The 13,386-nt window shown below is 55.1% G+C and overlaps 1 protein-coding gene across 1 annotated transcript; it reads left to right on the plus strand.

Annotated features, from left to right (window-relative positions):
• The first annotated feature begins 1,295 nt into the window (after window positions 1–1,295).
• On the plus strand, window positions 1,296–8,032 carry STAC3 (SH3 and cysteine rich domain 3). Its single transcript, XM_040491655.1, has 12 exons — window positions 1,296–1,518; window positions 2,270–2,336; window positions 2,605–2,872; window positions 3,112–3,209; window positions 3,421–3,493; window positions 4,389–4,486; window positions 6,047–6,113; window positions 6,496–6,545; window positions 6,848–6,933; window positions 7,137–7,188; window positions 7,278–7,415; window positions 7,592–8,032. The coding sequence occupies exons 2-12, from the start codon at window positions 2,271–2,273 to the stop codon at window positions 7,688–7,690; spliced, it is 1,095 nt and encodes a 364-aa protein (XP_040347589.1). The 5' UTR covers window positions 1,296–1,518; window position 2,270; the 3' UTR covers window positions 7,691–8,032.
• Window positions 8,033–13,386: the final 5,354 nt, after the last annotated feature.

A 13,386-nucleotide genomic window follows, 5' to 3' on the forward strand; every position in this document is an offset into this window, starting at 1 on the left:
AAACACGTTATCCACCTGCATGGTTGGAGCTTCTCCTCTCTCTGAGGCTTCTCAAAGCTAGCCCTGTTGTCGTGCAGCCTGTCAGACCAGGGCCATTAAGAGCCATCCAGCAGCCCCTTTTCCATCTCACCTACCCCTTAACAAAATAAAAAAGAGCAGTGACAGAAGTGACAAAGTACATTACCCTGGAAATCGCTTGGGTCTGGGTAGCAGTATCTCTAGCCAGGCTCCTCTGAGGCTTGTCTGACCCAACCTCCAACGTAATCCTTTACTTCTTACAGATACAAGGGATAAAGCAGCACTACATGACCACCTCCAAATGGCCCTCCTTTGAGATCCGAGGAGTAACTCCTCTTTCAGCCATGTCACAACCCAGAGTAGGAGAAGGCCACAGCCCTGTGAGACAAGAATGTCAGATATCTCATTGACCCATAAGCTCCTATACCGGGGCATCAGATGAGGGAAGTGGAATCAGGGAATCAAAATGATTTAGGAAGTGTGGGGCTTGGCTGTCCTACCTCCAAAAGTTTACAGTCCTCATGGAGAAGCAGAAGCAGACGTTGCTTACAGAGGAGGAAAAAACCCTGTGTGGTAGCTTGTGCCTTCTGTCCAGTGTTAACGAGACCATCTCTACCTGACCATTAGACCCTTACTCTCCCAGAGCCCCTCAGGTGGAAGTCCCATCCTGGCTTTTTTCAGTAGCTCAGAGAAGTCCCTTCACTTCACCCAGGGGATAAGGTTTTAGAATGGGGGAAGGATGTCTCAGGGGGCACTGGAGAGAATAAAGCAGTACTATGCATGGTCTACACTCCCTTTCAGGATGGCAGCAAGGTACCCCTCCAACCACCAATGGATAAAGAATGCAATCTAGTCTGGCTGACAGGAGACCTCTGAGAATTCAAAGTCTCCTTTCTCACCAGTTTCCAGCCTTTGCTTCCTAAAGGTTTGAGGCTAGATCGATGCTTGAGGGTGTAAAAACATGACCACAGGAAGACAGTGGCTGAAAAAAATCAAAAGCTAGTTCCTCAAGTAGGTCTGGGGCAGGTGGACTCGGAAAGGTGTGTGGACCTCGGGGAAGGCTGTTTATAATTTCATCTTTACGTTCAGTCATCCAAAGTCACCTAAGTGAGTATGCAGCCTGAACAGACACTGCCCTTCCTTGAATTTAGCCAGAACTGACCTGTACACGGTAGATGAAAAACCAGGACACAGTGGCTTTGGGGGATGGGAGGAGTCAGGGTCCAGCCCAGCCCAGACCTCCCCGTGTCCAATTTCTCTGTGTCAGCTGTGGCGCTCAGCTGTCCACTTTCCTCCAGCCCTGTCATTTCAGCTCTGACACCAAGGCGAGAGACTAGGAGGTCTACAAATAACGTCCGGGTAGCCGCTGTGAGTACAGAGGGTACTGGGGGGGCTTAGCCCCCAAGGAAGAGGACCAGTCGTCCCCCAGCACCACCATCAAGACCCCAGGGGCTCCCTCTTTCCTCCACAGACTGTGGACTGACTTAGGGAATCCCAAACGTAAGTTGCCTCTTCATCCCCCGTCCATTTCCAGCACTGCTCCCCGCAGCTTCCCCAATCTGTAGTCTATTCAACGTCTTCGTTTCTCTCTTGCCTGTGAGTAGTTAGGGTTTTAGGAGTGAAATTATTACTCTACTCCAGGACAAGAGCTAGGATTGGAGGGTGGGGTGGGGGTGGGGTCAAGGGAATGGAGTAGTAAGGGAAGGAAAGGCTCATATTACTCTGAAAACTTAAAATAGCTGAGGACTGAGGCAGGCTGGGAACTAGGCCCTGGGCCCCAGGGACTCAAGAAAGGGGTAGGGGAGAGCAAATGTCCTCAGCCCATCCCTCCAGGCATGCTTCTGGACCCACCCATTAAGCCTCTTGAAGAATGGGAGTTCTGGGAAGGTGTGTGTCATATCTTGGTTGCCCACAGATTCCCAGGAGAAACAAACTGTAGGAAAATCCCTGAACCATGCAGCTTTGAGCACCGTGTTGGGGCTATAAATTCGGGTTGCGCCTCTGGGTGGAAAGGATGGGTATCTAGCTGTTTGAGGAACTGGCGGGGAAAGTCTTTTGTCTGTTGCACTTTTCTCTGGACCTCCATGGAATCTTTCTGTTCATAAGTCTGTCAAAGGATTTCTGTTTAACCAAAGTCCTCCCAAAGTCTCCCTTTCAAGGACCCCCCCCCCCCTACAGTGAGGGACAGGAATTAGGAAAGGAAGAATGGCAGTCAGGGATCAGATTCCATAGTGGGTCCAACCTCTTGCAGGATGACAGAAAAGGAGGTGCTGGAGTCCCCCAAGCCCTCCTCCCCAGCAGAGACTCGGCAAAGTGGGGTGAGTCTGGGCCTCCGACCACCGGGTGCGGGAAGCTGGGAACCCACTGCAGCCCTTGAAGAATGCTTGAATTGATCTCACTTGTTCATGACTCCTTTATTGGCAGAACGCCAGCCAGCACCTACAGCCCCCAGTACTCCTAATCCTGGGGTGTGCCCCCTTGCCCAGGCTAGAAAAATACTTAGCTTCAGCCTTACCTGCTCTAGAGAGCATGACAGTTCTTTTAACTTTGGGTTTCCTCCCCTCCCCACTCCCCTGCCTCCCTCAGCTACAGCGGCTGAAGCAGTTATTCAGGAAGGAGTCTCCTGGGACGAAGGAGATGGAGCTTCCCCCAGAGCCCCAGGCCAATGGGGAGGCAGTGGGAGCTGGGGGTGGGCCCATCTACTACATCTATGAGGAAGAGGAAGAAGAAGAGGAGGAGGAGGAGGAACCACCCCCAGAACCTCCTAAGCTTGTCAATGATAAGCCTCACAAATTCAAAGATCACTTCTTCAAGAAGCCCAAGTTCTGTGATGTCTGTGCCCGGATGATTGTGCGTGAGTCACGAAGGGAAGCGGAGAGAGCGTGATGTGGAAGGCAGGAGGCGGGGGAAAGGGCTCAGGAGAGGAGCGTGTAGCTGACAGGCTATGGCAAGAGGTGGCTTGAGGAAAACACATTAGAGACTGAGAGTGTCGGGTCCTAGACAGAAAAGGGACCTGAGAGCTAGAGTAGTAGCGCTGGTACAAAGGGAAGGGGAGATCAGGAACCTCACCCACATGTTCTTCCCTCTCCCAAGTCAACAACAAATTTGGGCTTCGCTGTAAGAACTGCAAAACTAACATCCACGAACACTGTCAGTCCTATGTGGAGATGCAAAGATGCTTCGGCAAGATCGTGAGTAGGCTCTGGGGAGCGAGGAAGCGGAAGGGAGGGGACATATTGCCAGCTCCCCCCTTCTAGTCCCTCCCAAGTCATCATATCCATTTCCCTGCTTTTTCTTTCTCAGCCCATCTCTTATTCTAAGAAGAAGTTGCACTCATGGGAGAGATGGGGTTCTGGGCCCTACTTTGCTGTCTCTAATGCTTTCTCCCATCCCATCCTACAGCCCCCTGGTTTTCATCGGGCCTATAGCTCCCCACTCTACAGCAACCAGCAGTACGCTTGTGTCAAAGATCTCTGTAAGTGCTTCAGGGGGACCCAAGGGAAAGGGGAAGCCTAGAGGTGGTCCCAGCACCACCTCTAGATTTGGAAGCCAAATTCTGAAACAGAAAGAGTCTACTTCCCATGGTTCTTTCTCAACCTAATATTTTAGCCATCTTGAATAGAGTCCATATTCCTGTGCTAGAGCCAAGAGAGAGGAGATTAAGCTAGGGCTCCACACAGCTAGCAGGAGACAAAGCCAAGACTGAAACCTTCATCTGCCTAGCTGCAAAATCGGTGTTCTTCATATGTAAAGCCATTTCTAAGCAAGAACAAGGATTCTGGACCATCCTCATCCTTGTTACAGAATAATACCAGTCTCAGGGCTAGACCAAGAGCTGTGGGCATCCTGGGCAGATTCATAACTTGGCAACTCTTACAAACATATTCGTTGACAATTTACTCAACATTTATTTGGAGGAGAGGCTGAACTGTGTGAGGAGCATGGGTGGAAAAAAGAAGAACCCACTGGTGGCAGCACCCCAGCTTGCACATGCCACTCAGCGGAACAAAAGCCAGCACTTAAAGGACCACTCTCCTTAGAAGGAGAATAGTAATTGTGAGCATTCCCCAGCTCCCAAGCAACTTGTTAGCAAAGGTGTCTTTCCATCATCATAGAATGCTCTGCCCGGAAGGAGTGCTGGTAAGTATTTTTCTCCATCTCATTACATTTCCAGTGATGTTTTTAGAGCGCTTTATAGATTGATGACCTAGGTATGCCCAGCTGGCCCTTCCCTAATCCTACACGCACGCACACGTGCACACACGTATCTCTATGCTCCATCCCACCTCTCCCTTACCTAGGAGGTCTCTCTTTCCTCCAAGCCTTTCTCTGCTTCCCCAGTAATGGCTTCATTCTTCCCCTCCTACTAGCTGCTGCCAATCACAATGATCCTGTGTTTGAAACCCTGCGCACTGGGGTGATCATGGCAAACAAGGAACGGAAGAAGGGACAGGCAGATAAGAAAAATGTGAGCACCATACCTTCCTCCTGAGGTCCCCTCAAGAGATTCCATGGAACAGGTCCTGTCTCCTCTCTGGAAAGCCAACAGAAGCTAGGGATTCTCTTCCCCTAAAATTGCAACAAATTTTTTGCATGCACTCTTAGAGGGCCTCTGGTTGAGAACTGCCATAGTGTGTATGTTCTTCAGAAACTCCCTTCTGAAACTATCAGATTAAGCACCAGAACCAACTGAAGGCTAGGCCCCAGGCTCCTAGCATTGCTGGACAACAGAGGCAAGAGCTATGCTTTTTGGATTTGGGGAAGAAAACTTATCATGCCAAGTAATCAGAATTCTAGAGCCGTGAAGGGTCCATGAAAATCCACGAAGAGTCCATGAACATCCTCTTGCCTGACTCATTTATCTTATAGTTGAGGAAACTGATGCTCAAGACCAGTGGCCAAAAGCAACTTCATTTCCTTCTGTAATAGGATTACTAGACTGGTAATGCCGTAGACTTGCCTTGAGTCTGCCAAAGAATTTGTTAGCATATCCTTGTATCTTTCTGGACAACCAGGATGGACTGATGTGGATAGCAGTTAGATGGGATCCTAAAACTGGATGAATGACGATGCCCAAAGGATCTAGGTCCTTTAGGGAGTGTCTGGCTAGAGGGAGATTTCTGATACCTTATCAGCATGATTTGGTCCTCAGTCCTCACCTGTGGGTATTTTTCTCACTGATGCAAATGGTATTATCCCTTAAGTTTGTGGGAAACCTAGGAGGGAAAACTTATATGCTGAACAGTATATTTTAAAATCTTACTAGAAGAAAAGCCCAAAACCAATAATTTGAAATTTTGTCAGGAAAAATGCACATGTCTGTTGTTGGATAAAAAAAAAAAAATCAACTGCACAAAAACAGAACTAGGGATTAGCCTCAGAGTAGTTGATATGGAGGTTGGGTGTAAGTTAGAGATTTCTGTGGAATGAACTATGACTTACAAGGCACTAGCAATATGATTTGACTGCTTCCAGAAAGGCAAGCACACTCAGGTTCTCTTAAGGGAATTAGAAAAACTGTGCTGCCCATTTTTCTCTTACACACTGGAGTATTTTTAGGAGCGGACATTGTAGTAAAAAACCTGGAATCAGGATCATGGGGGAGGGGGTGATTTGAAGGAACTGATTAGAGAAGAAAATGCAGGAAGTGCTTACCAGCTCAGACCTTTAAGGGGACTATGTTTGTTCCATATTGCTCCAGAGGCCAAATCAGTACCAATGTACTAAAAGTTCAGGGAGATTGACATAGCTTTAATTTAGGGAATTGCCCTCAAATTGCATGAACTTACTTTGTAAGGTAGTGAGCTCCTTGTCATTAGCTACATTCAAGCACAAGGTGGATGGTCCACCTGCCAGAAAGTTTTCAGGAAGCCTGGGCATTAGGCTGGTGGTTGAACCAGGTATTTCCTTCCAAGGCTCCTTCCAAGCCTGAGATGCTGTTATTCTATAGTTCTCTGGCCTGGCTGGAGAGCCAGGGCAAGCATGGGTTCCCAAGAGAGCATCTTCCTAACTCTGGTACCCCCTCCAGCCTCTAGCAGCCATGATGGAAGAGGAGCCAGAGTCTGCCAGACCAGAGGGAGGCAAACCCCAGGATGGTGAGCGTCACCCACCTCCATCCATAGAGATGGAGTACGGTCAGGGACTTGGCTGGGTAACAGGGGATGGAGGGCCAAAGGGCATGGCAGATTTGGAGATAAAAGAGGCTCTGCACGGAGCACCTGGATGGCTCAGTTGGCTAAGGGTCCAACTTTGGCTCAGGTCATGATCTCATGGTTCATGGGTTTGACAGTGCAGAGCCTACTTGGGATTCTCTCTCTCTCTCTCTCTCTCTCTCTCTCTCTCTGGCCCCCCCCCCCCCCCCTCAATAATTAAATTAATTTTTTTTTAATTAAAAAAAAGAGGTTCTGCAACAGAAGGGTAAAAGAATGAGGGTTACCCTCCAGGAACTAGAGACAATTTTGGTGTTTCCCATCCCAGGAAACCCTGAAGGGGATAAGAAGGCTGAAAAGAAGACACCTGATGACAAAGTGAGAATCCTTTTTCCCTGCAGGAACCCCAGTCCTCTCCCCAACCCAGGTCTGACACCACTCATGGCCTCCACAGAAGTTCACACTTACTCCATGGGTTCCCATCACCCTTAACCTGCCTTCACCATGCACGTGCGTGCGCACGCACGCACACACACCCACACACCCCAGAATCCTCTCAGTTCAAGGAGGTGGAAGAGAGTTGGAATGTAGTGTGTCTGCACAATGCCCCTGCCTTGGACTCCTGCCCCTCAGTGTGGGAGAGAGGAGCCCAGAGACTCATCACCTCCTTTCACCCCCAGCACAAGCAGCCTGGCTTCCAGCAGTCTCATTACTTTGTGGCTCTCTATCGGTTCAAAGCCCTGGAGAAGGACGATCTGGATTTCCCGTGAGAGGCCTTAGACTGGGATAGGGGGTGGGGTGGGGGGGCGGGGATAGGGGTGGGAGTACTGAGAGTGGAGAGGGGAGAGTTCATCTCCTTATGGGAAAGGAAAGGGGGTATCAGGGGCTTAGAGCCTGTTGGGGCTGGACCGGAGCCAGATATATAAGTAAGCTCCCTAACTCTCAGAGGCCTCTCCCTTCCTCTTCCAGGCCTGGAGAGAAGATCACAGTCATTGATGACTCCAATGAGGAATGGTGGCGGGTAAGAGAAATGGCAGAGGCTAGAGTGGGACATGGGTTGAGTTTAGAATCTGAGATTGAGAGACTGATTCTCCCTCCCGTCTCCTCCAGGGGAAAATAGGGGAAAAGGTTGGATTTTTCCCTCCAAACTTCATCATTCGGGTCCGGTCTGGAGAGCGTGTGCACCGCGTAACGAGATCCTTCGTGGGAAACCGCGAAATAGGGCAGATCACTCTCAAGAAGGACCAGGTAGCTCTGGTGCCCCATCCAACCTCAGGCCCCAAGATTCCTCGGCAAACCACACTCCTTGCAGATCTTAACCCGTTAACGGGGCTAGGATAGGCCTTCATAAATCCGGGCTCCCCTGCTCTCCTCTTCTACCTTTTCCCTTGATTCCTCTCCTCTCTAAACCTTTAATACTTCAGATAGTGGTGCAGAAAGGAGATGAAGCCGGCGGCTACGTCAAGGTCTACACCGGCCGCAAGGTGGGGCTGTTCCCCACCGACTTCCTGGAGGAGATTTAGGCGTGCAGGCGCCTGCTGACCGAAGATACCCATGCCCCATTCTGGGCAGGCCCAGTGGAGGCTGGGGAGGAAAGGGGCGAAAGCAACTATGCTGGAAAGGGGGAGGGGTGGGAAGGCCCGCCAGAGCGTGAAGGGCCTTCTGGGAAGGGACTGGTTCCCGCCCCCTCTCTCCCCCGGCCTAGGGCCTTGGATACCTGGTACCCAGAACGGCCTCACCTGCAACTCCTCAGGCCCAGCCGTTGAGAGCTGGAAAAAGAACGCGTCTCCACTAGGAGGCGCCCTGGGGGTGTGGGAGGCGAACTGTCGAATGTTGCGAATGTATTAAAGTTTTGAAAAAAGTTAGAAAAGTTTGTTCTTTAACTGGGGGCTGAGGGGAGAGGGAGGAGAGGACCTACGAAGCGTTGGAGAATCCTCCCCAGCTGTCTCACCTCACTATCATCGGGTAACCCGACATCCACCTGGGCTGAGGCTGGTGGGAGGTGGGGAGACAGGTGCGTCCGCCAGGCGAGGCCTCTGTTGTCAGCGAAGAAAGGGGAGCCGGACTAGAGTCACCACCCCCGCGTCCTGGCGGCTAGGAGAAAGATCTGGCTGCAGGGTAGGTCCCCCTACCTCTAGGCGAGTTAGCCGCGGGCAGCCCCCCTCACATTTCGGAACCTGGCTCAGTGCCGAGCTAGGCCGCCAGGGGGCGATGCAAGATCTTGGTTGGAGAGCAAGGGACTGGGCGGGGGAAGGGGGGCGGAAGGAGAGAACCTGAGACACCGTGCCGGAGACCCTGGGCCTGGGAGGGGGTGGGGTGCGTGCCGTCTCCATGACAACACTTCCTCAAGTCCTCTGGGAACCGAGTGAGCGAGGCCGGGGGGGGCCTAACCCCTCCCGCGCGGCCCCCGCCCCAGCCCTTTGCGACAGGTACCGAGTGAGAGGGCGCGGGGCAGACAGCAAACCGGCTCACGCGGGGACCCCCCCTGCGGCGCGCCGTATGCAAATGTTATTGTTTGCATATGCAAATATGCAAATGTGCCGGCCCCGGTCAGGGTGGCAGGTGGCGGGGAGCGGGAAGGTGTGGGGAAGGGAGCTGAAGGATACGAGGAGTTTGGGGACCTGGGAGCGGACCAGTGAGAGGCAGCCTGAGGTGGTCCCTGGAGTAGGGCAGGCCGAGGGTCTGGAGCTCGATGGCGGGTGGGGGAGGGTCAGCCCCGCCAGTCAGATCCTCTTCTGCCCGTTGTCTGCCATGCCTGAGGTTGGCACCGCCTAGCAAGGTTGGCAGCGGGAGCCCGGGCACCATCTGCTGCTGGCGGGGGGAGGGCAGAGGCTCAGCTGGGCTGGGGAAGAGAAGGGCCCGGGACGGACTCGCCCCCCTTCCTTCCAGAGTGGGGGTAGGGAAGCACATAGGAAAACTCAATGCAGAACCCGGTTCAGTTTCCTGTTCCCTTTGCCCTTGACTGTCCCGGACGCCCGGGAGCGGCAGCGGGGTCATAAAGACTCAGGCAGCCCCCCCTGTAACCACCCTCGGGCTGGAATAAAAGCAGATCTCAGGCATCCGCCTCCAACACCACACACAGATCAAGCCTTTTGCCCCCATCCCTCCTCGGGATACGCCTACCAAGAAAGGCGTGGTGGAAGGGGGGGGGGCGGGTTAGTCGGAGGTCCCGGTGCTGGGAGGCTAGGTCTCGGGTCGTATCTCTTTATCAAGAGATATGAGCGACTCAAACCCAGATCCCCCGAAATCCTCGAGAGGGCCCCCCCCCAATGCTGAAGCAAAACCAATTTACTGGCTCATTGGGCGGCGATGCTGGTGTGGGGGTGCCGAGAAGCAGAGAGAGCTGCTGTTCTCCCCCCTCTACACTCGGGGGCACCCCCTCCCCCGCCTCGTGGAGTCGGCAGCTGTCCCTAATTAGAGCGGCGGTTTAATTGGATTTATCAGCAGTTAATAGGAAATTAAGCAAAGGGCCCGAGAGAGGGAGGGCGGGAGAGGCGGGGAGGCCGGCTGTGCCAAGCTCGAAGGACGGGTTCTTGGGGTGCCAGGGGTGGGGACATAGGCCCAGTATCGCGACCGAGCCCCATGATCACACCTTCCCCTCAAGTATTTGCCCGCCGTTGAGCCCAGGCCTGCCAGCGTATAGTAGGACTCATATGAGGGAGGCGGAAGCGACAGCGACCCTCTGTGAGCCCACACACCCCTCACCCGGCAAACGGCCGCCTAGGTGATGGATGATGTTGCCACACGCAGCAAAGGTCATAAGTCTGGGCCAAGGAACGGACTGAATTGAAAACAGACCGGAGGAGGGGCCGGGTTACCAGGGTCCGGGACACAGCCCGCACCCTACTCCGCCGCAGTGCCCCCTGCTCTCGGCAAAGAAAATGCCCCTTACAGTGGGAAGATTGGGCAGTACCGGGGAATGAGGGGGAATACAGAGTGACCCTCTTTTCCACGCCTGCCTCGCGGCTCTGTGGGGCATCCTGGGAGTCCCTATGTCCTTCTGTTGCTCCCCCTCCTCTCCCCAAGTACTGGGGTTGGGACTGGCTGGATTGGCTGTTGTCAGAGTGGCCCAAGGTGTGCACCACCCACCCTAGGGGCCAAGGAAGGAAACTAGCAGTCAGTCAAGCAGGGGAGCAGGGTCCACAGCCCGGGGCACTTCCTGTAACCAACACCTCATTATGTGGCTAGGCTAACAAGGCCTGCTCCTGGGACTCCAGCGACCTCTCTGCCATACTCTTCCATGGGAGGGCACAGACAGCAGCTCCTGTATATGTGTGGGTGGGAACCTCTGAATGTGTGGGGGTTGGTAGTGGTCTGTGTCCCTGGAGATTATGGGTGTTTATGCCTCTGGTGTGTGTGTGCACGTGCCTGTGACCCGAGCGTGTGAGGTGTGTATATCAGAGCACGAGGTGTAGCGTATGTTGTTGGTATGTGTGCCCCTGGTGTGTGTCCGTGGCCCTAAGTATGTATTTGTCAGTCTTGTCCCTGTTCTCCCACTCAACCTCTATAATTTTTGTCTGGCTTAGCCCCTGGGTGTCTAAGGTGTGCATATGTGCTCTGGCATGTCTGTGTGTCTGTGCGATCTTCACGCCTGGGTGTGCCCCGGTGTGGGCATTTCCGCGTGTCTCTGCCTGCAGGACTGTGTATGTGTGAAAATCAGGAAGAGCCACCGGTGAGTGTGTATTGCTCTGGCGTCTCCGCCTGCAGGTGTGTGTATCTCCGTGACAGTGCGTGGGCGTGTGCCTGGGTGTGAGCCGCGCGACAGTGTATTCGAATGACAGTGTGACGCACGCTCGCTCCTCTGTGTGTGTGTGTGTGTGTGTGTGTGCGCGCGCGCGCGCGCGCGCGCCTGGGTGAGTCTCCCACACCCGCCCCTTCCTCTCCCCATTTCTATTCCTCTCTCCTCTCCGGGCGGGCTTGGCTCCGCCGTCCGCATCATCTCCATCCATTATTGAAGAAACAGCCGCGTCCGCTCCAATCACATCAACACCCCCGCCCCCCTCCGTTCCGCTCGCCCCGCGGCCCCTCTGGGTGCTAGGGAGGGGGGAGCCGCGGCGCGGCGGGGGCGCCGGGCAGGAGCGGGCTCCTGACCCTGTGCCCCGAGCCGGGCCAGGCACCGGGACGCCGGGGTCCCCGGCGGAGAGCGCTTTGCATAAACAGATGGCGCGGGCGTCTTTGTCTCGCTCGTTCGCTCGCCGCGCGGCTCCCAGCTCCGCGGCTGTCTGGCTGATGCAATCATGATCATCTCTCGGAGCCTCGGGACCCGGCGCCCTTAATAGCGGCAGAGGGGGTCAGGGGCTCCGGGGCTCCCGAGCAGATGCTGGGCCCTGTGTCTTCCCTCCCCGGGCGTCCCTTCCACGCCCCACAGCTGCAGAGGGAAGACAGGAGGCCGCGCAGAGGTGACGGGCATGTGGAGGTGACCGGGAAGTGGACCCCGGGCAGTGCCCTGAGGTGTCCCCAGGCTGTCTCGTTGGACTGCTGCAGCCCCCCAGGGGCAGCAAGCCAGAGAATAGTAATAGAACTGGGGGGATGGGAAAGGGGAGAAAGAGAGACAGAGACAGACAGGCCTTTGTAAAGAGAGATGCAGAGGGTAGAGAGATGTAGAGGGAAGGAGAGACAAACACAGAGAGACACAGAAACAGATGCAGAAGGACAAAGCCTGGTAGAGAGAGCTGCGAAGGGAGAGACAGACAGACACAGCCAGAATGATAAGGAACAGACAGACATACACAGAGACAGACACAGAGAGACAGAGTTAGGGCCTGAAGAATAAAGAGGCAGAAAGAAGAGCAGTCAGAGACTGGGGTAGGCAGGGTCAGAAGGCAGAGGGTCTGGAGCGGACCAGCTGCGCAAGAGGGACCAGCCTGAACCCGTGGTGCCACCCATAGCTGGCGAGGTGGGAGATGGACCCTTCCCTCTCCGCACCTGCCCCTGGCCCCGCCTCACACCAGAAGAGGGGAGACTGCGGGACCCAGTGCCTTGGCAGCTGGAGTAGCAGGAGCCGCAGGCGGGACGTGGACGGACACTCCAGGCACTGACTTAACCTGCCCGAAATTGGTGGGGCGCAGAGCCTGCGCGACCCGATAGGGGGCGCCCGAGGCACCTCCCCTGAGAGCTTGGGAGCAGCTCAACCTCCAGGGGGCGCCCCGCGCCCTTAACCCCAGCAGCCAGCTCGCACCGCCCAGCCTAGCTGCTTTTGACAAGCGGTGCAGCCAGCCAGCGGATTAGTGTCCTGGCGCGATTTCGCGTTCAGAACCTGGTCCCCACGGGACCCCGCACGCCCCAGGCCACGCCTAATCCGCAGCTAATGACTTCTGCGGTTCCTCACCCGGCTCGATCAGCATGGCCTGAGTCCTTCTGATGGGAAAGTGCGGGAAGGTGGGGAGACAAGGGATCCGGAACTCACGGAGTTCTGAGTCCCAGCTCGGCCGCACAGATCACGATCCAGAAATGGGAGGGGGCTAAGAAGTAGGGTCTCAGACCAGGGGTCAGAGACTGGCACCAGAAACGGGTGCAGGGTCAAAGAGCCCTGGCAGGGCCAGAGCAGAAGCAATAATAAGGTAATAAGGCGCTTGGAAAGTGGGGGTGGAGGCCCACAGCAGGAGGAACAGCGGCGTGTCTAGGAAAGCGGCGGGGCAGAGAGTTCAGAACGCGCTAGACTCTGGTCACCAAAACTCGCAAGAAATGGTGCGGGAGCGTGGGTGAGGCCCCGAGAAGCAAAGGGGCGTGGCGCAGGGGCTGGACGTCCCTGTTGGCGTCCTGGCGCCCCAGCTGTGCCACACAGAGCCAGATGTACAGCCCAGATGTGCTGCCCCTGGAGATCGAGCTCCAGGATTGATTTTTAGTCCCGGAGACTGGAGGGCTGGGGGGCCCGAGTGACAGGACACTCCACTCCCTGGCCCGGCCCTGGAGGTGCGGGTGCTCTGGGAGGGCCAGGCTCTGTGCTGCTCCAGGTTCTGACATCCCGTCAGTCCCCCTCCTCCGCGCCCCCCCAACACACATCGCAGCGAGTCTCTGTCTCTTTGTTCTCGCCGTGTCTCTGACACTTTATCTCATTATCCGCCGGAGGGAGGCGGAGAGCCGGGGACCCCGCAGCCTAATTACAGCCGCGCTTGTCAGCGAAGGGGGCGGGGGAGGTATCAGCGCCGGGAAAGGGAGGGGGCCCCCAGGAAGGGTCGCTTCCTTCCCTGTACCCCACCCCCCAGAGGTGGGTGCACAA

This window comes from Herpailurus yagouaroundi, unplaced genomic scaffold, assembly GCF_014898765.1.
Source record: "Herpailurus yagouaroundi ecotype Mexico unplaced genomic scaffold, PumYag 182, whole genome shotgun sequence".
Classification (NCBI taxonomy): Eukaryota; Metazoa; Chordata; class Mammalia; order Carnivora; family Felidae; genus Herpailurus; species Herpailurus yagouaroundi.